Raw genomic sequence first — 23,908 nt, 5'->3', positions numbered from 1 at the left:
ACTGTTTTAGTTTTGGTCACCACGAACTGTAGCAGATTTTCTAGTGAAAATGTATGTATCATGAAGGTTATATGTGCGCTCTGTCAGTGCTTTGGGTCTGTCATGATCTGGTAGTTAGGATTCTCGATTCGCAATTTGTGGGTCACGGGTTCAAATTCCGCCACCGAACGTGCTCGCACTTTCAGACGTCGAACGTATTATGAGATGGTCAATCCCATTGTTTGTTGGTAAAGAGTAACCCAAGAGTTGGCGGTGGGTGTTGTTGACTAGTTGCTTTTCTTCTAGTCTATCACTGCTAAATTAAAGGCAATTAGCGCAGATAGCCCGAGAGTCGCTTTGCGCGAAATTCAACAGCAACAAAAAAATAAGTGTCCTGTATTCGGACGCCACCTAATCTACAGTTTCAAGTTAGCACAAATAAAATGCGGCTGTAATAATTTCTAAACCACTATTTCATTCAGCTGTTTGTATATAAACAAGTATTGAGAATATAATGATGTGAAGTATTTATATATAAGAAAATACATACATAAATATATATATAGAGATACACCACTATATTCATACATCGGCTAGTTCAAGCAGATAGTTAGAAAATAACATTGTGGTTGATTTTTTCTCGTTTCATAGACTCTTTCACATGAGGCCTATCGCATGTGTATAGCAGCATATTCAAACCTATCGTGTTTGTGGATCACGTGTTGCTTTTAGTACTGGGCATGTATTGTTTTGTTTAAAATTAGGAAAGAATTTAATATATTAGTTATTACTAACGATAAATTAAATAAAGAATAACTTGAAGCTTAACAAATGTCATACTGCAAAGATTTTGGTGAGTCTTCTTTCAGTATTTATAGACTTTTGTCATAGTCTGTGTTAAATCAAAATTAAAAAGTTCGTGACACGGAGTAGGCTTTAGACTTTAGTTTTACGACTGGAATTGGAAACTTATCTACATAATCAAAGCCTACAAGGATCCAAAACCGTCAAATATTAGTGCTACTAGCACATAGCCCGTCAAAATGACAGGGCAAGTACTACCACCCCTACCTCATAGTATACCCTAACCTCACAGTTAATGGCTAACTGAAATATATTTTGCGAAATCAATAAAGACTAAAGAAGCAGAAAAGTGCAGTCGAGGTAGTCAAACGTTTGTAAATTCCTTTGTTAGCCAATTAAAATTGAGATCATTCATTAAATGAATTTATAGTGTATTCATAGAATAATTATTGGTAAAAATCAGTTAAAATAACTTCTAATATTTAGAAAAGCCAGTGCGTTTTGGTAACACAACGTTCCAACGATGGGTTTTATGTCCTGTTTCTTAACAACAACGGTATAACCTAATAAATATATTGTTGTTACTCATTGTACTGAAAGTATAAAACGAAATGTACAGACGACAAAATCGGAAAAAATAACTTGATTTCATAATTTAGAGACTACGCTGATTAAAGAGGCTTGCTTTTTATTAAAAACGCTGGTGATAACACAAAATAGCTTAATTCGGAAACGATTTAAGTTTGAAAATTGAATTGAAAATTTTATTTTCATGATAAATTTTATGAACTTGGCTCTAGGCTAAGTGATCCCACACTATGTCTTTACTTTAGGCTTATTATACCAACATTCACTACACTTTTAAGGTTTCATGGCACACACTCATGGGCCCCCTTTCACCCCCATCACTAAAATCGTAATGGGCAGACAATAATCAAACTATTCAATCTGGATAAATGCATCTTGGCCTTTAATTTTTTATGACTCCTATTTTGAGAAGTCAAGTGTGATGTGACACACACTGGGTCTTATATACATTAGATTAAATTTTGAAAACCTGTACCATAAATAGTTATGCATATTATATATATACCAGTATATGAATTTATCTCCCCAGATGAAAAAAAAGTGTGTACAGTGTTTCTTTTATTGTTGTTTCACTTCTTGACATTACCCTTCATAACAGAGCAAGTACTTGTGATAAATGCTCTTTTAATGCTGTGTAGCATAGGTAGTTTTTTAATTGGCTTTTCAGTTTTCATTCTGTATAAATTCTCTCTCTATCTTAATATATATATATATATATTTAAATTTTATTTTTTTAGTAATCGATTCGATATATATAAGTAACTTATTGATCGTCTTGCTGTTTAAATTGTGTAGTTTAGGTTTGTCATGTCTGATCAGTATGTTTTCTTGTTTGGTATTCTGTCATCCCCACTGGAAGTTTGACAAATTACACCCTATATAAACATATAATTCTACTTGTAGTCTTAACATTTCTAGTTTGAACTTAAGTTAGAAATAAATATTTGGTATGTTCTTGCAGTTACAAGTATGAAAAAAAAGATAAGATTGAAAGGAAGTTAGTATTAAAGAGTAATACAACTATTCAGCTTATGTAGTACTAGTAGAACAGATGTTCATTGAATATACTTGCAAATGTAGGTTTAAGATAATTTTAGTAGAATAGTGAACTGAAGCCTGTCTAGTAAGAAAGACTCATGTCAACACATATAACTCTGTATCTGACAAATATATAATGAAACAATTATATTTTATATTGAATTATGATCAAAGCAAGCCGCTAATAGTACATAGATCAGAACTAAAAATCAACCTAGGAATGAGTAAAGCTAATTAAGTATACTGTTCTTTTATTCTTCCTCAGAATGCATTTATTTCAATTAGTTGGATACTCTTGCTGTTAGCAATATTTTTATCTATAATTCCAGTAATAGTTCATGATGTTCACAAGCTGAGGAGATTGAGATTAGTTCTAAATCCATTAACCAAGCTAACAATGCAAAATAATATTCATAATGTTAATAAGAAATAATAGAAGTGTATATATAAAATATTTTAACAAATACTGTTAGTGAAAGTAAAATTATAGACAGTATAGTGTATACTTTTGAGAACGTACAAGAGGGGAGGTGAATTAATTTCTTTTCACATTGAAGAGAATGTATGTTGTGATTTGTTGATAAATCCAAAAGCACTGATTAACACATCAAACCAATTGTCAAATGTGCAAGTTGATGTAGCCTCAACTTCTCGAATTAATAAATGATAAGTTTTAAAACGATTAACTTATGTTAGGATTATTGGATAAGTAAAGCGTTGGTATTTTTAAGCTGTGTCTGTGTAAATTTGAATAATTTATTCATGGACTTTTCTTCAGTAATATCTTCTAGTACAATTATTTCTGATAGTGCTTGAAAGATCATTGTACACAACTGTGTTTATCTTGCTAATAACAAAGAATGATAAGGTGTATACCTTAGAAAACACACAAACATTAGTGAAAAGGGTTTACACATTATCAGTCCTAACTTTGTATCTTAATTTTCTTGATAAATGAATTTTTACTTTGTTCAGATAAATATTGTTCATTTAATAAAATTGTGATTAGGACATCAGTTGTTTATGTATTAAAGTGATTTTTTATTATTTGATCAGTTAAATAACTGAAGAGTGCAGTAACTTCTGACGGGTTAACCCAAAAAAACAATTTGCAATAAGACTTCTTGTTTTTTTATATCCCATTCACAACTTTGTATTGTTGCATCCTTTTAATATATTATAGTTAACTTCATATCAAAAATGATACTTGTAAGTCTGCAGACTTCAAAGTGCTAAAATCTGGGGTTTTATAGATCTGGGCTTTTATAGACTGTTTTAGTGTGAATCAAATATTTTAAAAATAAACTAGGAACATCCATTTTCTTCTAGGAAAAGACAAAGTAATATTTGTTTCAAAGGAAGATCATGAAACACCAAGTAAGGTGTCTTTACCACACAGCACAGATGATGAAGTACAGGGTAAGTTAAAAAAAATTGGTGTTTAAGAGGTGTATTTCTATTATGTTGGAAGATAAAGTATATTTTCATAATACACTTGATAAACATGCTTGTCCTTCACATTTCCTACATTCTAGATTATTCTTTACTTTCATACAGTAATATTTCCCTTGTGTGACGTAATAGAGACCTTAGTAATGACAAGATTAATATACTTAGATTTGTATTATTAAACAACCATTACTTATGATATTATTGAATGGCTTATAGAAATATTTTTGTAAGCTATATTTGCTAATTTAGATTTTAGCTAGAGGGCACATGAAATTAAGGTCTAGATGAGCATGTTAGTTATAAATACGAATAAGCAGTTTTTTTTTTTAAAGTATCAGTTAATGAAGTAGCCATTTCAGTAGAGATTGAGAATTCAGTGTGTAATCAGTCAAATAGTTCAGTGTCACAAAATTATTGTTTATTCTGTTTTGTTATTCAGTGAGTTATGTGTTCGTTTATCCGTCATTGATTAAATTAGGTGTATGTTCTGCACTTTATATTGAAATGTTGTATCTGAAGTTAGGCCTATATAAGTATATTTAGTTGTGGAGTTTGTGTTAAAAGTTAATTATGATCTTGGGCCTACAACTTGTATCAGTGTGAACATAGCCTGTTGAAACATTATAAAAAGTGTAAAGTAATATGATATTGTTAAGTGGAGAAGATCTTACATTATTTTTATGAAGTAATCCAAAAAAAAAACACCCAATGATAGATCATGTTACAATAATAAGTGTTCCAACCACAACTGTTTTCTCAGAGGGGGATCTGATTAATGTATTTAAAATTGTTAAGGAAACTGATAGTATTGATGCATCATTTTGATTTGCACTAGGGGACACAAATATAAATTTTGGCAGGATAGGAATCATCTTCAGCTAAGACAATTTTACTTTTATAACAGGGTGATTGGCTTTTGATGTGTGTTGCTTTCAGATGTGAAGGAAGCAGTAAATGTAAAGGAAGGCTCGATAAATATTTGAATGATAAGGGCTGATCTCTTTTATATATATTATTTTAGTGGATCTGACAGTCCAGAAGGACCTGCAGTTCCCCCATTGTCCTTAAATGTTATTTATGTATGAATATTTGTGTTAACTGAAAAAAAAGGTAAACATGTAAAGGATGCAACACTGAACCCTGTATACAATGGAACTGTGTAACGGATATAACACTGAACCCTATAGAGAATGGAACCGTGTAAACTATATAATACTGATTCCTGTAAAGAAAGAGACTGCATAAAAGTTACAAGAGTATTAAAAAATTATGAATTTTAAAATGAAGTAGGGATCTTGCTACAAAAAGTACTGAAACAAGAATTAAAACAACAATCACAAATTTATAAAACTTAATCCCTACTTTGGTAGCTTTATACACTTATCTTGTTTGTTTACTTTTTATGTCTTACCTGTATGAAGTATATACTTTACCTTTAGAAACTGTTGCATGTCTATCCATTGATATTTAGCACCATCTATTGGGTTGAAACAATAGTTAAGTACGTGCATGATATGTTTACAATTTATATTATACCTGTTTACATATGGATTTTTATTGGGAAGGGCAAAAGCAGAAGACCACCATTGAACCAAGTACTGTAAGAGAATATTGGGCCAAGTGACTTCGTTGTTTTTGCTCTAGACTTTCTGATGTGAAAAGTCAGCAAACCAAAATAGTTGTTGTTTTAGAACTTTTTAAAAACATTGTACAGAGCAATTTTCAACCTTTTGCCACTGTAATTCAAGGTACAATGTTGTTTTTGTTGTCAATGTATCCCAGTAGGTTTTTCGTGAAAATGGTTTTTATAAGGCAACTTTGGGGAAAGCATTTTTTTCGGCTACCATTTTTTTCCTTATTGATCCGTATTATTAAGTACTACCATATTTAATGATAACATTGAACTCTTGGGAAATGGAACTATGTAAAGGATGTAACTTTATATAACATTAAATTATGTGGGGAATACAACACTAAATCTTTTCAAGAATGGAATTATGTGGGGACTACAACACTAAACCTTGTAAATAATGGGAATTATGTGTGGGGAATACAACACTAAATATTGTAAATAATGGGACTTGTGTGTGTAATACAACACTAAATCCTGTAAAGAATGGAATTATGTGGGGAATACAACACTAAATCCTGTAAAGAATGGGAATTATGTGGGGAATACAACAAAAAACATAAACAAGTATGTAGGAGTTTCATTTACAGTTTTATATGCTAAACATGATCCAGTACAGGTTAAGTCTTGTGTGTTGATATGTGATGAACTGGTCTTTTGTTTCTCATGTTATTGGTTTACTTTTGTGTAAGTAGTAATAAACATGTAATCATTATCGTTTCAGACATTTTCCTGTATGTTATATAATGTTTAATCTGCATATGGCTGGATCAACAGATTACCAGCAGTTTTGTTTTTTCTAAATATGTGAGAAAAAAGACATATAGTCTTGTCTCTTAAACACTTTAAACAATGCAATATTTTTTTTGTTTCATCCCAGAGTAGTCAGTTAGGGCCCGCTAACTGGAGGTTCAAGGATACTGAATGACAGAGTGCATTTCTCTCTGAACTCTCCCCAGCTTCATTGTACAGAAATGCACAAATACAAAACAAAACACAAGGGCAAGTGTGTTTAGTGGGAGTGTAAAACTGGCAAGAGATATGTGAAAAACCTTTAATAGGTTCGAATACCAGTTCATTGTGCTTCCCCTTGTAAATTTCATTTAAGTCAAATTAAAAGTAAAATAAAATGAATCAGACAAGTTAAACTAAAACAGAAAATGAAAAGAGAGTATACCCTAAGTAACATGTAAAAGCTCTCAAAATATAAAGCTAATTTTCTTACTCTGGGCAAGCCTAGTTCTACATACAGAATCAATATTAAGAATAAAAAGACCTGCACATAGGCCCACCAGGCAAAAAGAGTGTGGCAACTTCTAGCTATTACCCGATTCACTGAGAAGGAAACAAACTCTTTTTTTACAACATTACAAATTATTGTTCTTGTACGAGAACACAGAAAATAGCTAATTAGTGAATACACATGCAATACATAGTTGAGTCACTTAAATGTTTCACTGTGTCCAAACCGAGAAAGATGAAAAACACTTTTTTTTTCCCCAAAATGCATGAGTTACAGTATCCTAAAAGTACGAAAAGATGGTTTTTATTGGTCATCCAAATAACTGAAAAGAAAAACAGCTTAAAACATGTTTAACATAGAAATGCTGTGCCAAGCAGAATAAAATTATAACACTTTCAGATATTCTTACTTTTTTCAGGACTCATTTTACCTAATGGGGAAATAAACTGGAGCTGTCCTTGTTTAGGTGGGATGGCAACAGGGCCATGTGGACCCGAATTTCGAGAAGCTTTTTCCTGTTTTCATTATAGCACAGCTGAACCTAAAGGAAGTGACTGTATTGAAAAGTTTCAAGACATGCAAGAGTGCATGACAAAGTATCCAAGATTATACCCTGTAGATGATGATAAAGAACTATTAGATGATAATACTAAAAATGATAGCATGTCAAGTAGCAATACAGAAGAAAACCAATCAAATACTGATAAAGAAAGGACAACTTTAAAACAGTAAATTATATATGAATATTAATGTATTTTGAAGAGTAGGTTAGACCATTGTTGAAATAAGAATCAACATAATCATTTATTTGTGGTACTAGTGTTTTGTATAAATATGTCTTGCATTGACATAAAGGAATCACCATTAGTGTATGTAATTTTTTTTTCTTGTAGAAATAGTAATGTAAATAAAATATTGATCAATTTTAGTGTTTACAAGTATGAATATGTTGAGAAGTTTATGTGAAATACGGAAATTAAAGTAAGACCCAAATTTACAGGCTTTGTGATTGTAATCTGACAGTATTAGAAAAATATTAATATTTCCAAAAGCCTCAAAACACGAGTCATAATTGTGTAGGTTTTAGTCCTAACTCTCTATTTCAAGCATAGTTATTTCTCATCTTCGACCTAACAATTAAGGATTTTCTTTTTACTCTAGCCCTTTAGAATGATAAATTTGGCCTGTTAGAATTAGTTGGGTGTTTCGTGTATTTTATTTCTTTAATTATTTGTGCATTATTACTGTTTTTTATAAACTTGCACAAAGTACTTCTTCAAAACCTTTCTTATGTTGTAACTGAGATTATCCATGTGTCATGGCCATAACAAGTGCCTGCTTCAGGGCATATGTATGATAACTACAATCGAGAACAGCCTGTAAAATGTGTAGTCACAGAACCAATTTTTTTGCTGTTCATTTACACTAAAATTCAGTTCTTAGTAAATGAGGAGCAAAAAAATTTGTTTCTGAAACTACACGTTTTACAGGTTCTATGAGCAGTTACACGGGTTTTTAACATGTTTGCTGCCATGTGCTCCACCGATGGGTCACATATTACAAGTGGCTTCAGTGAGCTAATTAAACACAGTATAGTTACCCATATAAATATTAGACACCTGGATTCATTAAAAAAAGAAAACTGTGGTTGGAACTAGGGTAGGAATTATTAATACTACTGGTGGCAATAAACGTGTTAAGGTTTGTTTCAAGTTCTGTAAATCTGTGCAACTTACCTCTGTAAAGATTCCTGCAGAAAAACCAAAAGTTTATCTGTGGTCTGTAAAACCTTTTAAAAAAAATGTCAGAGCTCGTGTTGGTACTTTTACTTTTGTATTATTTTCATTAACAATAGCCTTATACAATTAAAATGGGTGTTTTTCTAGGTTTTTTATTACAGTATTTTCTATTATCACATAATGCAAATCACAATGGAACTGCTGTGACAGTTTGAATTTAATAATACAATTTTCTACCAACATTGAAAATGTGTTTACAACTTGCTCTTAGATCTTGCAATAATATTTGAATAATTAACTCAGTAAGTAAATCCATTGATTTACTCATGAGTGTACTGAAATTGTTACAATTAAGTGACTTGGGTAATCACTCAAATGAGCTGATAATTCCAATCAAAACTATAATTACCATCTCGTTGTATACGTCCCTCTGTGTTAACTTTCTTAGTTTAACAAGTTGATGGCTATGCACACACAGTTACAACAGTTCAAGTGTATTTTCAGTGTTTCTTGAAAATAAAATAAATTCCAGGGTGTTGAAAGAATATCCATAACGCATGAAATAAAATGTTTTAAAGATCTCGTGGAAATTTTGCCTTGAAGCTGTAGAGAAATGTAGCAATTAGTAACAGAAATATTTGTCATAGTTAGTAGCCTATACAATCATGTAATTACAAATATTAATTAGTAACAAAAAATAGTTGCTAATTAATAATTACATAGGTGAAGATAAAAGCTACTAACCACGACGATCGAATTCCAATTGCCACAACTTTACTGTAAGGAAGATATCCATATATTATGTATGTGCATCGGGTGTCAATTTCTTTTTGATTCAGATTGAGAACAGTAAATTATTTGAAGCATAGTGTTGAAACAATATTACATTCGATCAAACACCACAATTTTTCATGTTGTTACACTACTCCTTACCATGGTCCACCAACTACAGATAAAAGTTATTAATATCAACAAATGTACTTGGTTAATTTGTTGGACTAATTGAGAAGAAGCACTATGGATCGGTGACTATGCTTAAATCATATTTGTTTCTCTTTTTTTTTTATAACCTATACTTATATATTATTGAGCCAAAAGTTCTTTATGAGCTGTTACTGTATTTCTGAGCTGCATGACAGTTTGTTTCTGTTGTTATCATATCTAAAAATATACATGAGGAAAAAAACTATATTGAAAAATGCAAAATGTCACCATTATGGTCAATACTGACATTCATTGAAGAAGCACCATGAAATTGGAAGTTAGGTGGAGAAGGGGCAATGTACCTGGTAGTGTCTACTTTGTACTATATCCATGATTGTAATAAGGTAGCAACGTCATTGTTACTGTCTAAACTACCCTGTTCTGAGATTGTACTTTTGCTTCCAGAGAATCTGTTTTCAACATCCATTTTAACAATTAAAAATGGAACGCAAATAAAGCAAAAACTGATTTACAGGTTACAAACAGAAAATGTGACTTTTCTACCAGAAAACAACGTATTCTACTGAATACACAATTCAGAATAAATCTGTTGGAGAAAAGCAAAACAGCATTTCCATTGCCATTCTAGTGAGCACCGATTGTATTACATGATGACATGTGAATAAATTCAAGTTAAAAATATGGCAAAAAATGGTTTGCTCAAATTAACAAAAGTTACCAGCATGAAAGCATTAATATCAAGGTTAACACAGTATATAGTTTTTTTTTTACATACATATTGGTTTCTGAAGGACCAGAATATATTAAAAGACTTCAAAATCTTAACATTTTTTTTTTTTAAAACAAAAAGTGTGATTTTTGAAGAAGATAATGTTTATCTGGGAAAAAAAATTAGACAATTATGAATAAGTACGTTTTTTCTTTGTAAAAGTTTAAATGTCTCAAACCTGATTTTAACTTCTGATGACTTCGACTCCAGTTTATTTTTATTGTTAAATCGAAGCTTTTGATATGCACCTCAAAACTACTACCAACTTAAAACTGGTTTAACTTTTAATAATAAGGATTACAAATACATTCATAAATAATAAATAAACACTAATTATTGTTAAACAAAATACAACAATAACTACAGTAAAATGATATCAAGAACAATTTCTTTTCAAGAGTAGCACAGAACATACATTAATAGTTTTTTACTATGTTTCCTTGTGAAGTTACAAACTGTCGCACTTGTTGATATGCTTCCTGGAGATTATCTAAGAAAAAGTAAAATAAACATTTTGTTAGCGACAGACTGATGTTGAAATGTTTGGGATATAGAACAATGGACAATCTTTTTTATGCACAACATAACTAGTAGTATACATAAATTAAATGATAAGAAATTTGTTGGTTATGGATATGTTGTTTTGTAAAAGACAACGAGAGCCAAACATTCTAACGAACAGCCTCGTGAAAATAAAATTTATAAAAACAAATATATCGTTGTTGAAAAATTTTAATGATTCGTATCTTACAAACAAGTTACTGCTATTTTGAAAACACTTTCTTACTGATTTGTTTTATAAATTTTGAAAAAGTTAAGACACATTAGAATATTTAATGCAACCTACTAACCAGTGTTTACTACAACTGCAAACAATTTTGGATAGTCTTGTTGGTATTTCTGGTATGTGTGTCTTCGAGATATTGCCCACTGAGAGTGGGTTTCATTACCTTGTAGCTTGTTAAGCTGAAGTCTATGAATGCTTTCACTTTCTGGGAAAGCCAAGATCAGTATAGGTTTAAGATGACTATACGACAGAGACAGAGCCCCCTAGTGATACAGAGTTAAAGACTAATGAAATATACCCGTAATAATATATATGTATATATAACAAAAACTATCAAAATTATTCTCACTTTATTTAGCTAGATACTGCTGAAAGAATTTTTCTAATAGTGCAAAAGGAAAATGTGAAACCAAACAGAAGATAACTATGAATTCTGAAACAATATAATAGGTTTGTGATGATATGTAATTAAAATTCATAGCAGTAACATTCAACCAAACTGGGATTTATGAAATAATATATCACAAAAGACTGTCAATCCTGAAGTTTAACCATGTTTTATGACATAGAACTACTAGATAGCTTATTAAAAACTGTTCTTTAAGAGAAAGATCAGAGCACTTCCTCTGTATTCAATTATAGTAACAGGGTAAACTCTTAATCACACATAAAATTCAACTGTTTAACCTCTTGTGCAATAAATTATATGCATGTGCAATTTTAACAAATATTTAACGGGAGAATTTTAATTCCAACAACACAGTAATTCAACATGTTCAAGTGTATTTTACTTCTAACTTTGATAATTTCTAGAAATGCAGGTGAGAAATAATGAAAATGACCCAAACTTGGTAATTCAATTATTATATAAATGTTATCAAAGTTAACCTACAGAGTGATATAAAGCAAACTGTTATATACGTTTTCTAAATAAAACCTTTGTCAGTTTTAACAAAAACAGCCTACACTTACTGTAAGTGATTTACATGAACATACCTCTAGTTCCATTGATCCCAGGCAACATTTTTTTTCACTTGCTACATTGTCAATAGCATTCCAAGTTAGCCCATATTTTTCTCCTTCTGGACTCTGCCAAGTTTGAAGAAAGCTTCCCTACAAAGATAGAAAAAAGTAAGAACACAGGGAAAATGAAACTACATTATATGTCAAATAAACAATCTTTTTGTGTGTGTTATAAAAAAAAAGCTGCTGAAAATTAGATACTGTTTTAATAAGTTTAAGAATCTTTTAAGCTGCATTTTCACCCAAAATTTGTCTTAGTGCATAAAAGTTGTAAACAGAAATATTTTACAGTGTTTATTTAAGAATTCAACTAAATAAGTTTTAGTTCAACAACTTAAATCTGGTTTCATAAGTAGAATTTACTATGATACATGTACGTTTGCAAAATTGTAAAGATTTTCCCCAAAAATATTCATATTTGCATAACTGTTGTAATTGTATACAAATTAGAATAGGAACCTTTAGTGACACTACATTTTAAAAAAGTTTTCACATAATAATTGCAAATATGTTAAACTCCTATTACTAGTTACTATTTCTTTTGTTTTACAAATATACACCTATGTTATCGTTACTGGTGTAAGGTAACAAAATTGTAATCTGACGATGGAAATTGGCTACAAAAGTAAATATCATTAATAAAATTGTTTTACTTTCAACTTTGTTACCAACATTAACTGAAGAAACTTTTCTTACTGTTAGGTAACAGTAATTCTTATCTTACCTTCAACATTAGATCTCTAAATTCAGCAGAACTTACAAAATAGTACTTCCGTTCAGTTATTTTCTCTCTTTTGTTTCTAGTAGTGTGAGCCACCCTGTAAAAAACAGTTAGTTAGACAGTGATAGAAACTGACAAGTTTATATGACTTATGAGACAAGGAAATAAAAGAAATATGATTAAATATTCATTACACCAATCGGTAAATTTATGTATATTTTTTAGGTTTATATGAGCCAAGAATGTAAGATAATAAAAAAAATTCATCATTTCTTTATAAAGTTTACTAATGATTATTTCAATTAAACTGTTAATATTAACTACAGACTGTATAATTATCACAACGAAGATACAAGATTGGTAGAGGTAACAAAGACAAGAATAATGAATGAATTAATAATTCTTTTTTTTCTATATTCCAAATTAGAAACAATGGCTGGTACTTCATATCTTTAATAAAATGATACAAAACCTTACCAGATATCTGCACTTCTTCAATCTAAATCCTTAGACGTCCATATTTTCTCATTTGAAACAATAACATTAACTAAGGAAAGTACTTATGTTTACAAGTCACTTTAATTTCACAGAGTGAACCATGTTATAATTAGTACTTCAGTAGCTTGTTTTTTTTTTTACCAATCTAATAACTGTTTTTGATAGTCGGCAATGAGTCAGTCCAAAACGAGGCACAATGATTAAATAGTATCATGAATTACTGTTTTTTTTTTACAAGTTTTATTTTAGCTGTAAAACCACTTTGCTTGGAACTTATAAAACTAGTTTTAGTATATATTTCTTTGTTACTTTCAAATTGTGTCTTTCATCAATTTTCTTTTTAGATAATTTTGATAAGATTTCTGGAATAACAGCTACAAAAACATCCGAAACAGATTTACACAAATTGAATAAACCACTACGGCTTCATAAATTATTTTCCTTAACAAGATGCAGAAACTTTATTATTATTTTTTAAATTATTATGTTCTTAAATCTGCTTTAAAAGTCACTGAAAAAATCTCAAGTAAATATAGTTAAGGCTGGTATTCATAGAAGATCATTGAAATTTACTAAGTTTGTCCAAAGTACTTCTAATATAATTTCTACTTTGGGTAATGGAAAAATAACACCTGAAAGCACACTATTTTTTTATGGCTTACAAAGTTTTAGAACGTTTATTGTTACAGGGTTTTTTTGATAAAATATGATGCATATAAAACATAAGATTGTGTATGTTAAAATGAACTTTATAAACACTTAGGAAACAAACAATATACATAGATTTCACACTTTTTTTCACTACTTTTAATTAATGTCAGACATTAAATCTGATATTTAATTTTGTGAATAAACACATTCACTTATTTTACAACTCTCTTAAAATAAATTAATACCATAATTTTATAATTATTTTATTTGAATCAAATTAAGTGTGGTTGAAACAGTTCAAAAGATCAATACCTGTATTCATATCCTTTCACAGAATTTGAGTCTAACTTACCTTACTGTACATAATTAATAGATACACATTATAAAAGATTTTAAATACGAGGTTTTAATAAGTTAGAAAGACAGATATATCTTACAGATAGCCAAAATCTTTAGGAAATTCTTCCAGCAGCTTTTGAACAATATAAGATTTTCCTGATCCTCGTGGGCCTACCACCAACAAAGTAGGATAAGGCTTATCTGTGAGAAAGCTGTTTTAAAATAAACATTTATTATTGACCCTGTAAAAACTTTCCATGATTCTAATTCTTCTTCAAAGATCCATCCTAATTGAAAACATCTAAAATTAAAGAAATCCTACACTTTTCACTAAACAGAGCAGATTATTTTACTTACAGATTTTTCCTAACTCAATAAAGTATCTTAACTTGTATTGTTTCTCACTGAAACCACAGAACTTTTATTTCATGTAAAATGGAACTGTTATAACCCAAAAAGTTACAGTTAAGGTAACATGACAGAGAATTACTGCCATAAAAAGCCTAAGATACAAATTAAATATAACTTTATGAATCCTATAAAACGTTGCACAACTACAAATGTGGTATATTGAGCACATAAAAAAAGGGTACCCTAGTGGGTCAGTGATAATATTATCGACTTGCAATGCAAAATATAGGGTTTGATTCCCCATGGTGGAAAAAGTGCAAATAGCCTGTTGTGTAGCTTTGCTCTAAGAAAAGAACAACACAAGAATGGATAATACAAGTAATCTATTCTTAACAAAAGTATGTGTATGAAAAGGAACACAAGAAGATACCAACATATTTCTAACTGGATTGTCATAAAGCATGGCTGATTTATTTACTTTTGTGACAAATTTGTCATCAATTTATGCATATAGTCAATAATATGTATAAAAAAATATTTTAAAACCCCCAAATTTTTAATTTTTTAACACAAGAAGATACCACAGACATATTTCTAACTGGATTGTCATAAAGCATGGCTGATTTATTTATTTTTGTGATAAATTTGTTATCAATTTATGCATATAGTCAATAACATGTATAAAACAAAAATTTTAAAACCCCAAAATTTAAAGTTATAGACAAGAGGCCAAAGTTTTCAAGGATATGTAGTACAAAGAAGCATCCTTTTAAGGAGCTTCTTCCTACTCTCTTTTTGGCACAGACAACAACGTCTTGCCTGTTCATGTGAAACAGACTGTTCTTGCAGAACTCTCAACTTATAGTGTACTCAGGACAGCCTGCACTTCTTTCACCTCCTGTATTAGGAATCTTAGGTTTTGGAGCTGTTTAGCTATTATGTGTTCTGATGATATAAACCAAAATCTGTTGGATGACACGTGGTGCCATCAATGATCCTACCTGCAGTAGCAGGATTGTTTGATTTCATAAAGTTGAACCACTTTTGAATCTGTATGACGATTATAATTTACCTAGAGCATTGTATTTACATTTTTTTGTATAGTGTTATTAGTATCACAAACATTAAGGTAAACTAAATAACTCCTATCTATGAATTTCTTTCCAAAATTAGTTGAGTAAGTATGTAATTGTCAAAAAATGGCATTTTTAGAGATGGAAAGGGGTCAATGTTTTAAGCATGGAAGTAGGGGTGGGTTATATTTCTACATGTACAGTAAAATTGAGGTTTACTGTTTTGTAATAGCAATTTCCAACCCCCCTGCCTCCCTGAAAAATAATCACCACTCCCTAATAACTAGAAAATCTTTGGAAGTAGGGTAACTTATTTAAACATTAAAATATTTGGTAAAATTAGAGTTGGTTGTACAGAGTATTGATTGGCTAGAAAGTCTGTTACAGTAGTTGCTTAATTATTTGACTTAGTGAGTTTTTGTAAGTTCGTCTGTTACTTCAATTTTGTGAATATTGAGTGTGTATTTAGAAAAAGAAATAAAGACACAAGAAGTACCACAGATATGAGAAAATTAGCAAATAAAGTGACTGCTTAGTATTATTTTCGAAGTTAGGCCTATTGTTAGCTACATTGAGTCTGTACCCATCATTGAACTTGTAGTTGAAGAAATAAAATGCTTTAGTTAATGCATCACATGGTCTAGACTTTGCATTATTTTTTTCAACAAATCATCCAAAATAACCTGTCAAAAAAAAAGAGAAACTTTTACAACACTGGAGTCAGAAGGAGAATTATTTTGGTAAAAATAATATATCAACACAACTACAATATAATGACACTTGCTTGAAGCAGGATAAAAAAATGTGCTGGAAATAAACAAGGATCTTTGTAAAGTTAAGGAGCAGAGTACTGAAGAAGGATGATGAGATCTTAGCTAAAAATGATGAAGATGTAGAATTACTTTCCCAATGATCTAATCAGATGCTTTATGTGATATAATGCTGGATTTATTAACACACAAGTAATCCATAAATGCCATAATAGATGAGAATATGTACATCAGGGTAAAGCAAAGTAGGTGTACATCTTTAAAGGTGACAGTCCAGTTGATGATGGAATTTGTATCGTTGAAGGTTGAAAATAAACAACATAGAACACCACCCAGAAATTATGGGATCATTAGATCAAATAGTGTGGAAGCATTGGAATTTGTATTGTTTAAGGTTGAAAATAAACAACACAGAACACCATCCAGAAATTATGGGATCATAAGATCAAACAGTGTGGAAGCATTAACACCCTCTGATGAAAGCCTGGAAGACCTTACAGGATTAATTAGACAACTGGTTCTCAGAATGTAAGAAGTAATCCACAGAAAAATAGGTGTTTCAACTGCTACTTATAAAAAAAAAATATTAACAGGAACTGTTGACAAAAGACTGTGAAAAAATATAAATTTCTCACAAAGAATAACAGAAAAAGGGGACTGCCGTAGATGTGGGAAACATAGACATTACAGCTGAGACTGTGATAAATCAACAGATAATAAAACATATGATATCCCAAGAATGAATGTGAGAGCCCAAACAAACAAACTGAACAAGAAGGAACTAACTAGCTATCTGAAAACAAGAGTTAACCAAAATAAGATAAGCATTTCATTATTCAAAAAAGCCAGTTCACGATTCTATGGATATATTGAAGGGAAGTTTTGGAACATTTTGATGGACACTAGCTCTACAGTTACTATTGTTCGACCTAATTTGGTAATTAAATCTGGGAAATTGTCTAGAAAAGTGAAAGAAGGTGGATTGGTGCAAGCAGCAAGTGATTATAAAATTCCAGCAAGAGGAACATTACAAGTTCCCTTCATGGTGTGAAGCTTCTCTGCACAATATGATGTATTTATAATTAACATAGAGAAGAGTGTATACAGGGAATAGACCTTGTGTAGGAACACAGATGTAAGGTTAGACTTGCTCCAAATATTTTCACACGAAATCCCTGTGCAGGACACAATAAATATACCACAAGGGAATGAATGTCTAGTTACAACAAGCACAAGATAATAACCAGAACTAACCTAAAGTGCAACAGACCATAATCCAGAAAGGTGTTTCAAGCCAAAAATCATTCATCATATGATTGTAGAGACTGTTGACTGATTAGTGAGTCTGTTATATTGGCTGAATGATTATTGGTTTAGAGTTAATTAGTTGGTTTGCCTGTTACTTCAAATTCCAGAATACACGTATGAGAAGTATCATAGGTATAAGAAAATTAGCAAGTGATTGTTTAAAATTAGTTGTGAAGTTAGACCTATTGTTAATTACATGCTATACTAGTTGATAATATGTGCACCAGGGTAAGAGCACTTCTTTAAAGGAAACTGTCCAGTTGATCATGGAACTTATAACATTTAAAGTTGAATATAAACAACTTAAAACACCATTCAGGAATTATGGGATCATCAGATCAAATAGTATGGAAGCATCAACTCCCTCTGGTGGAAGCCTAGAAAAACCTTAAAGAATTAATTAGACAACTGGTTCTCAGAATATAAGAAGTAATCCACAGGAGGCAGAGTTGTCAATACTCAGTCAAAGTAGCCCACTTCTTCACAGATTTTGTTCTTCTTTGGATTCAGCTTGAACAAAAGCTTAAGCCCATCAAGGTGACAAAGTCATATATATGTCATATTTCTCTAAGTCACTCTTCTTATTTTACTGAAGTTTCTATATGATGTAAAACTTCTGCTTAAAATCCAACATTGTAATCAGTACCACCCTATTTTCATTGTACACAAAAAGAAAAATTCAGAATGAAGAGAGTAATATGTACCTTGCACGAAGCTTAGCAGGCTGTAAATAGGACAAGATTATATTTGTAAGGTGGTCAGTAGAAGCTTGCAAATCCACAGGAGGCTGTACCTTATTTTTTGTTAAAACCTAGAAGACCAGAAAGATCATTTATTAATCAAATATCAATCTCAATTTACTTCTTACACATTAAAACATTGAAAAATCCATACTAACACAAAACATTTTGCTTAAGCTGAAACAATTATTAATAATTTGGATAACAGATTGAAACATGAGTAAGTTTTAAGCATGAACAAATAGAACACAATAGGTCAATGAAAGAAAGAAGTACTGTTCACAGGCATACAAATATATGTCAGCACATACAAGCACAGTATTTGGGAGTAATTTAAACAAATCAACAGCTGTTTAGCCACAACAATTATGGAATTTAATTGGTGTTTCAGGAGATAATTGAATCACAAACTAGATAATACAAGGTTACTGATGTCTTGTTTTACTATTATTCAATTTTAGATTTCTTCAATATTAAAAATAGACATTTTTATAACAGCTTTATTTTACACCATGTTTAACTGGAAAGTCATGGTTATGTTTCCTGTAGTGTTGAGCTTGTTCTGGGAGTGCTTCTGGACCTTTAGCCTCTAGCAAAAAAACTATCAAGCATTTTTTTAAAAATTGTATAAGTATTACTTTATAGAGTGTATGATGTAAGTAAATCTTGATTGCTGTGTAAAACATGCTACTAAAGCAAGCAATATAATTATATGTACTATGATGTCACATTTGTGACTTGTTAGAAAAATCCTTACATTTTTGCCTAAAGTGAAATGTTACACAATAAACTGTTGCACCGTGTCCACTGCAGGAACTGAACCCCAAGTTTTAGAGTTATAAGCCCCCAAACTTTCCAATGAACTATCAAGGGTTAGGAAAACCTCACAACTGCCAATTACATCTGACAAAAAACAGAATAACAGTTTATCTTTTAAATTCACATATGAGTTGTTCCAATCTTCAATAAGCTGTCTAACTGAAAACCTGAATATACCTTATCTGTCACAGTTAACCTAGTACCATCTAGCCATCTCAGCTGAGGCAGAGTTGTCAGTACCCAGTCAAAGTAGCCCACTCTTTCACAGATTTTGTTACTCTTCAGACTCAGTTTGAATAAAAGCTTAAGTCCACCAAGGTGATGGAGTTGCAACAAATCTAACAACTGTAGTAAAAAGAAGCATTTAAGAGTGTATTTAATAAATACACCAAGTTTTCAAAATGACATTTCTAAATACTATATTTAAAAGTTGAGACATGCTAGGCATTTGGTATTTACACTTACAGTAGTATTTATATTAAAATAATAAAAAATGTACATAAACAGAAAGTATTAATTTACTAACACATGCATTATATTAGAAATAAAATAAAATCACTAAAATCAATAGTTATAGCTGTCAAATACTCTGAGGAACTGAAAAATAGAAAAGTTACATAAGGAGCTACTCTTTCGTGGGATTTTTTTAGTAGGATAAACACTTTCTGAATTGAACCTGAGGCAGGATGTGTTGCTTGTATATTATAATGGGGATAGATGAGTACACAGTTAACAATTTTCTTCTTTATTCATCTTCAGTATGTATACATGAAACCAATTGCGTTCCTATGAAAGAGGCCCAGGGTTGGAGGAAATGACATACCCCACAATCTCCCAACCTTGCAGCAATATTTAAAGTAAAACATATTTCATATTTTTAAATTTTCCCTGAAATCTTAAGTTATTTTGAACTCTTAGCATCATGAAATAACTTACTAGGTAATGCTTTTATTAAATAGAAAAAGATACACAGTATACAAGGACTCTATATACAATTTACTTGTTTTTACAGTGTCTTTCCTAATGGTACTTCAACACCTGAATTCTCACAATAACCAGAAACTTCCCCTACACCTGTTTCACAACATTAAAATATCCTCTTGTTTCAATCTAACGAGAATGGACAGTTTGAGCAATAAATAACCTATTCTAACTGGGGACTGACTCACCTGAGAATCCCTCTCTCTAACATCCTACAGCTCTAGAAGGAATGATTCCCTCCCATCAATAAACTATATCTAAGAAAGAGCTATTATGAATATTTTTTTTAAAAAGCTCAGGTAGAGCTTTTTCTTAATATTACACTCCAATAATTAAACTTCAATAACTTAAGATTAAAGTAAGAAGACAGAAATGAATCTCCAGTATCAAAGAGCTGTGGAAAATCCAAAGTGATTTATTATCTCCAATAGACCAGAAGGACATCCAACAACAAATTCTCTGAAAGGTTCATAGTTAAATCTTATATTATATTCAAATATTTACCAGAAATATATATTTCATTTAGTCTATGCAGTGTCTTCATAGTCTAGAAATTTAATGAAACTAAAATCACCTGATTGTCTTCCAGTTGTAAAGATGATAAAGCATAGCAACTGTTAATGCTCTCTAGGCTAGAAATCTGATTGCAATTGAGATTTAGCTCCTGTTGATCAGAAAATAAAAAAGTACACAGAAATCTTTTTCTTTCAAGTTTTGATGACCCAAGAAAGCACATCCAAAACTTTAATACCCCCTACAAATTTATTTTTAATAAGAAATTCACTTGTTAGTAATTTTGTAAAAATTACAAAAATGCAAACAAACTTCCATAAGAAACAAGGTAACATAAATATCAAAGTTCTTTTTTACAATTAAAAATATTTCAACACAATAATTTTCAAACGTCTGATGCTTTTCTTGTTCACAAACTGCCGAGATATATTAATGCTACTTGAAATAATACAAACTGTATCAATTTTTTTTCCACTGGTTGTAAAATGACTTCTTTGTGTTTATATTTTGTTCTCTCAACATAAGAATTACAAATTGTGGCTACAAGGAAACACGTAGCCCAGTCTAACCTTAGATTCACCACTTGTTACTAATATATATTAGTTTCAAGGAATTCAACCCATCATCAGTAACCAAGGACATCATGTGGTGTTGGACAATTTCATTATGTACAGTATCTAAGTTGCATTTTACTAAGTACAATTTACATACATATTTTAGAACATGGAGAACAAGTTGAATGCCCATCATATGATGGGAAATTATGATTAATTTTTCTTCTCAAAATTATATCTAAATAAATGTTTTATGAACATGTTTTCTATAAATAATTATAATCTAGTAACAATACATGTATAGAGAATGACTATCCTATTTATAGTATTTCATAAAAACATATATTTGGTCATCTCCTTTAAGTATTGCTTGATTAGCATTTTGACTTCTGTATGTTTTTAAGCTATGTTCAGATGTTCTTCTTGATAAATCCTTATAGATTGAAACATGCAAGAAAACTGATTCTCACTGATACACACCAAGTAAAATGTTATAAGTATTTTTTAAACTTTTATGGCAACTCTTTCTGAAACAGAGAATATATTCTACAATAGAAACATTACAAATATTTATGAAGTTAAAAATGCATTATATAATTTAATAGCAATTGTTAAATTTTTATTGTTTTTTCAAATTAAGGGTTAAGTGTCTTTACAAAGCATTAAGAATATTAGAGTCTTTTCATCTTTTATATTTCACGTTATGTTAAATGTTGAGATAAAATATACTTACTTGGAGAAACTTTAAGTTTTCCAAGTTTTCAATGAATCTGATTTTATTGTGGCTCTGAAAATATACAAACACCTATGCTATTAATTATAAGAAAGGATAAAATACGCATGTGCATTTTGCTGTATGGTCATCTAACCTAAAACTACTCCAGAGGTCATTTTAAATAAAGTTCATTTTTCTTCAAAATGTCATAAGTATTCACAATTCAACCTCATTCACTACACTTCATACATAATTTATATGGACTATATTTGGGGAATTACAAATTGACACTTATTTAAAAGCACATTAATTTTTAATTATAAATATAAAATGTTATCGTGCAACTTTTTGAACTACCTAGTCTTTGAACTAATACTTTGTTATGCGTTCTTTATTATAAGTAATAATATATTTATTAGAAAAGTTAAGCTAAAAACTGAGAAGTTGTCTTATATTTATAACTTTCTATTATCAAGGATAAATTGTGAAATAGATTACTTATAATATCCAAGTCTAATTTTCAAATTAAAACAAAAAATTCATTAAATACCAGATTCAGCCTAACAAGAGGAAGACATTTCAGAAAAGAAACTTTTGTAAGACAGTTACTGGACAGGTCCAGATCAGACAGACTTTTGCAATTGTGAAGCCCTCTGTACTCTGAAATCTTGTTGTCTGGACTCTCAGGTTAAGGGTTCATATTTGATCTAGACTTACTCATCTTTCTCTTCTTTTGTATCAAATCATGTAACTTTAAGTAATCTTTTTTTGGCATGTTCTACTTGTGGATCAAATATTCTATGCAAAATGAAATACCATGTCATTATTACTTGTTATATATATTTGGGAAACCAGTTAACCTATTTGTTCATAAGATTTTGAAATAAGGATATCATTAATGGCAATTTAATAAATTAACCAAAAAACAGAAGAGCAAAATTACATAAAGGATACTTTTTAAAATAAGAACACACAGTGTATGAAATTCTGATAAATCTTCAATCTGACTGATATTATTATAGGAGAAGTCTGCCTTCATTAGATTCCATGGTGGACTGAAGTCCAGAAGGTTTGTTAAACAATTGTGAGAAACATTCAGTTCAAGAAGAAATGGAAGCGATCCAAGAGGTTTCAGATCTGAAATAAAAAAAAAAGTAGTTAATGTAAAATTCACACAATGATCTTTGAAGGAGTTGAACTTGAGATTAAAATTGTGTAGTTTTTGTAGTATTTATGTAATTGTCTATTAATTTCACTACAATGCATTTAAATACTTATATTTCTGCAGTATTTCTGATGAACAGGAGATCATTAAGCTAGATACACTTTATTGAATATTATTTATTGCATTTTGTATTTCTAGTCTTCATTACCTAACAGTTTCTTTATTTTATCTTTATGCTGTGCTTTGTCTAAAAGTGTTTTCATAGCAAAGTTGGTATTATAAATAGTAACCAAGAAATAAGTTCATTCATTCTTAGCCCTTTAGTTACTAAACAATGTCTGTTTAGAAGATTTAGAACTCAAAACACTTAGTCTAAAAAAATTTGCCAAGTTCCAAGAACCAGTTCTAACTTTACCAGTTAAAAAGCTAGCCCTGTCTTATCTTCACCAGTGGCACAATGGTAAAGTATGTAGACCTATAATGCTAGAAACCAGATTTCGATACACTTTCTGGGTACAACACAGATAACCCATTGTGTAGCTTTGTGCTTAACTGCAAACAAACAAAATGTTTTTAATTAAGAGAATAGCAAATTACCTATACTATTAATTAACCGAGTTCCTATATCATAAAAACACAAAATCCCTTTTTTTAATATTTACCAGTCAATCAATACACTTAAAAACCTCATAAACACAGCCACAAGACTCTGT

The 23,908-nt window shown here is 30.4% G+C and overlaps 2 protein-coding genes across 12 annotated transcripts in view; one reads left to right on the top strand and one right to left on the bottom strand.

The window, feature by feature from the left end:
• Positions 1 to 639: 639 nt before the first annotated feature.
• Positions 640 to 7,662, top strand: LOC106467266 (mitochondrial intermembrane space import and assembly protein 40-B-like). The gene is made up of 3 exons (XM_013927595.2): positions 640 to 832; positions 3,739 to 3,828; positions 7,153 to 7,662. Exons 1-3 carry the CDS (start codon positions 811 to 813, stop codon positions 7,464 to 7,466), a joined length of 426 nt encoding a protein of 141 aa, XP_013783049.1. The 5' UTR covers positions 640 to 810; the 3' UTR covers positions 7,467 to 7,662.
• Positions 7,663 to 10,465: 2,803 nt separating this feature from the next.
• The window catches only part of LOC106467264 (leucine-rich repeat and guanylate kinase domain-containing protein-like), a 21,209-nt gene continuing 7,766 nt past the window's right edge, over positions 10,466 to 23,908 (bottom strand). For 8 of the 11 annotated variants that reach the window (XM_022395403.1, XM_022395404.1, XM_022395407.1 and 5 more), the window contains exons 4-14: positions 22,985 to 23,167; positions 22,581 to 22,705; positions 22,049 to 22,102; positions 20,823 to 20,912; positions 19,445 to 19,612; positions 18,413 to 18,519; positions 14,305 to 14,418; positions 12,722 to 12,815; positions 11,971 to 12,087; positions 11,039 to 11,237; positions 10,466 to 10,677 (exon numbers count right to left, since the gene is read on the bottom strand). In XM_022395403.1, the coding sequence (XP_022251111.1) occupies positions 10,604 to 10,677; positions 11,039 to 11,237; positions 11,971 to 12,087; positions 12,722 to 12,815; positions 14,305 to 14,418; positions 18,413 to 18,519; positions 19,445 to 19,612; positions 20,823 to 20,912; positions 22,049 to 22,102; positions 22,581 to 22,705; positions 22,985 to 23,167 (1,325 nt within the window). In that variant the 3' untranslated portion in view covers positions 10,466 to 10,603. The remainder of the gene's footprint in view (positions 10,678 to 11,038; positions 11,238 to 11,970; positions 12,088 to 12,721; positions 12,816 to 14,304; positions 14,419 to 18,412; positions 18,520 to 19,444; positions 19,613 to 20,822; positions 20,913 to 22,048; positions 22,103 to 22,580; positions 22,706 to 22,984; positions 23,168 to 23,908) is intronic. The other 3 variants (XM_022395412.1, XM_022395411.1, XM_022395413.1) reach the window with 3 other exon arrangements.

This window comes from Limulus polyphemus, unplaced genomic scaffold (genome assembly GCF_000517525.1).
Source record: "Limulus polyphemus unplaced genomic scaffold, Limulus_polyphemus-2.1.2 Scaffold2549, whole genome shotgun sequence".
Taxonomy (NCBI): Eukaryota; Metazoa; Arthropoda; class Merostomata; order Xiphosura; family Limulidae; genus Limulus; species Limulus polyphemus.
Note: the sequence above shows the minus strand (reverse complement) of the source record. Positions and strands in the feature narration are given on the sequence as shown.

What these genes read in the sequence shown, in the direction of transcription:
- LOC106467266 (XM_013927595.2), top strand. Translation starts at nt 811, where the DNA reads ATGTCATACTGCAAAGATTTTG. An exon ending in GTCATACTGCAAAGATTTTG is followed by an intron (nt 833 to 3,738) that starts GTGAGTCTTCTT and finishes ATTTTCTTCTAG; the next exon opens with GAAAAGACAAAGTAATATTT. An exon ending in CACAGATGATGAAGTACAGG is followed by an intron (nt 3,829 to 7,152) that starts GTAAGTTAAAAA and finishes TACTTTTTTCAG; the next exon opens with GACTCATTTTACCTAATGGG.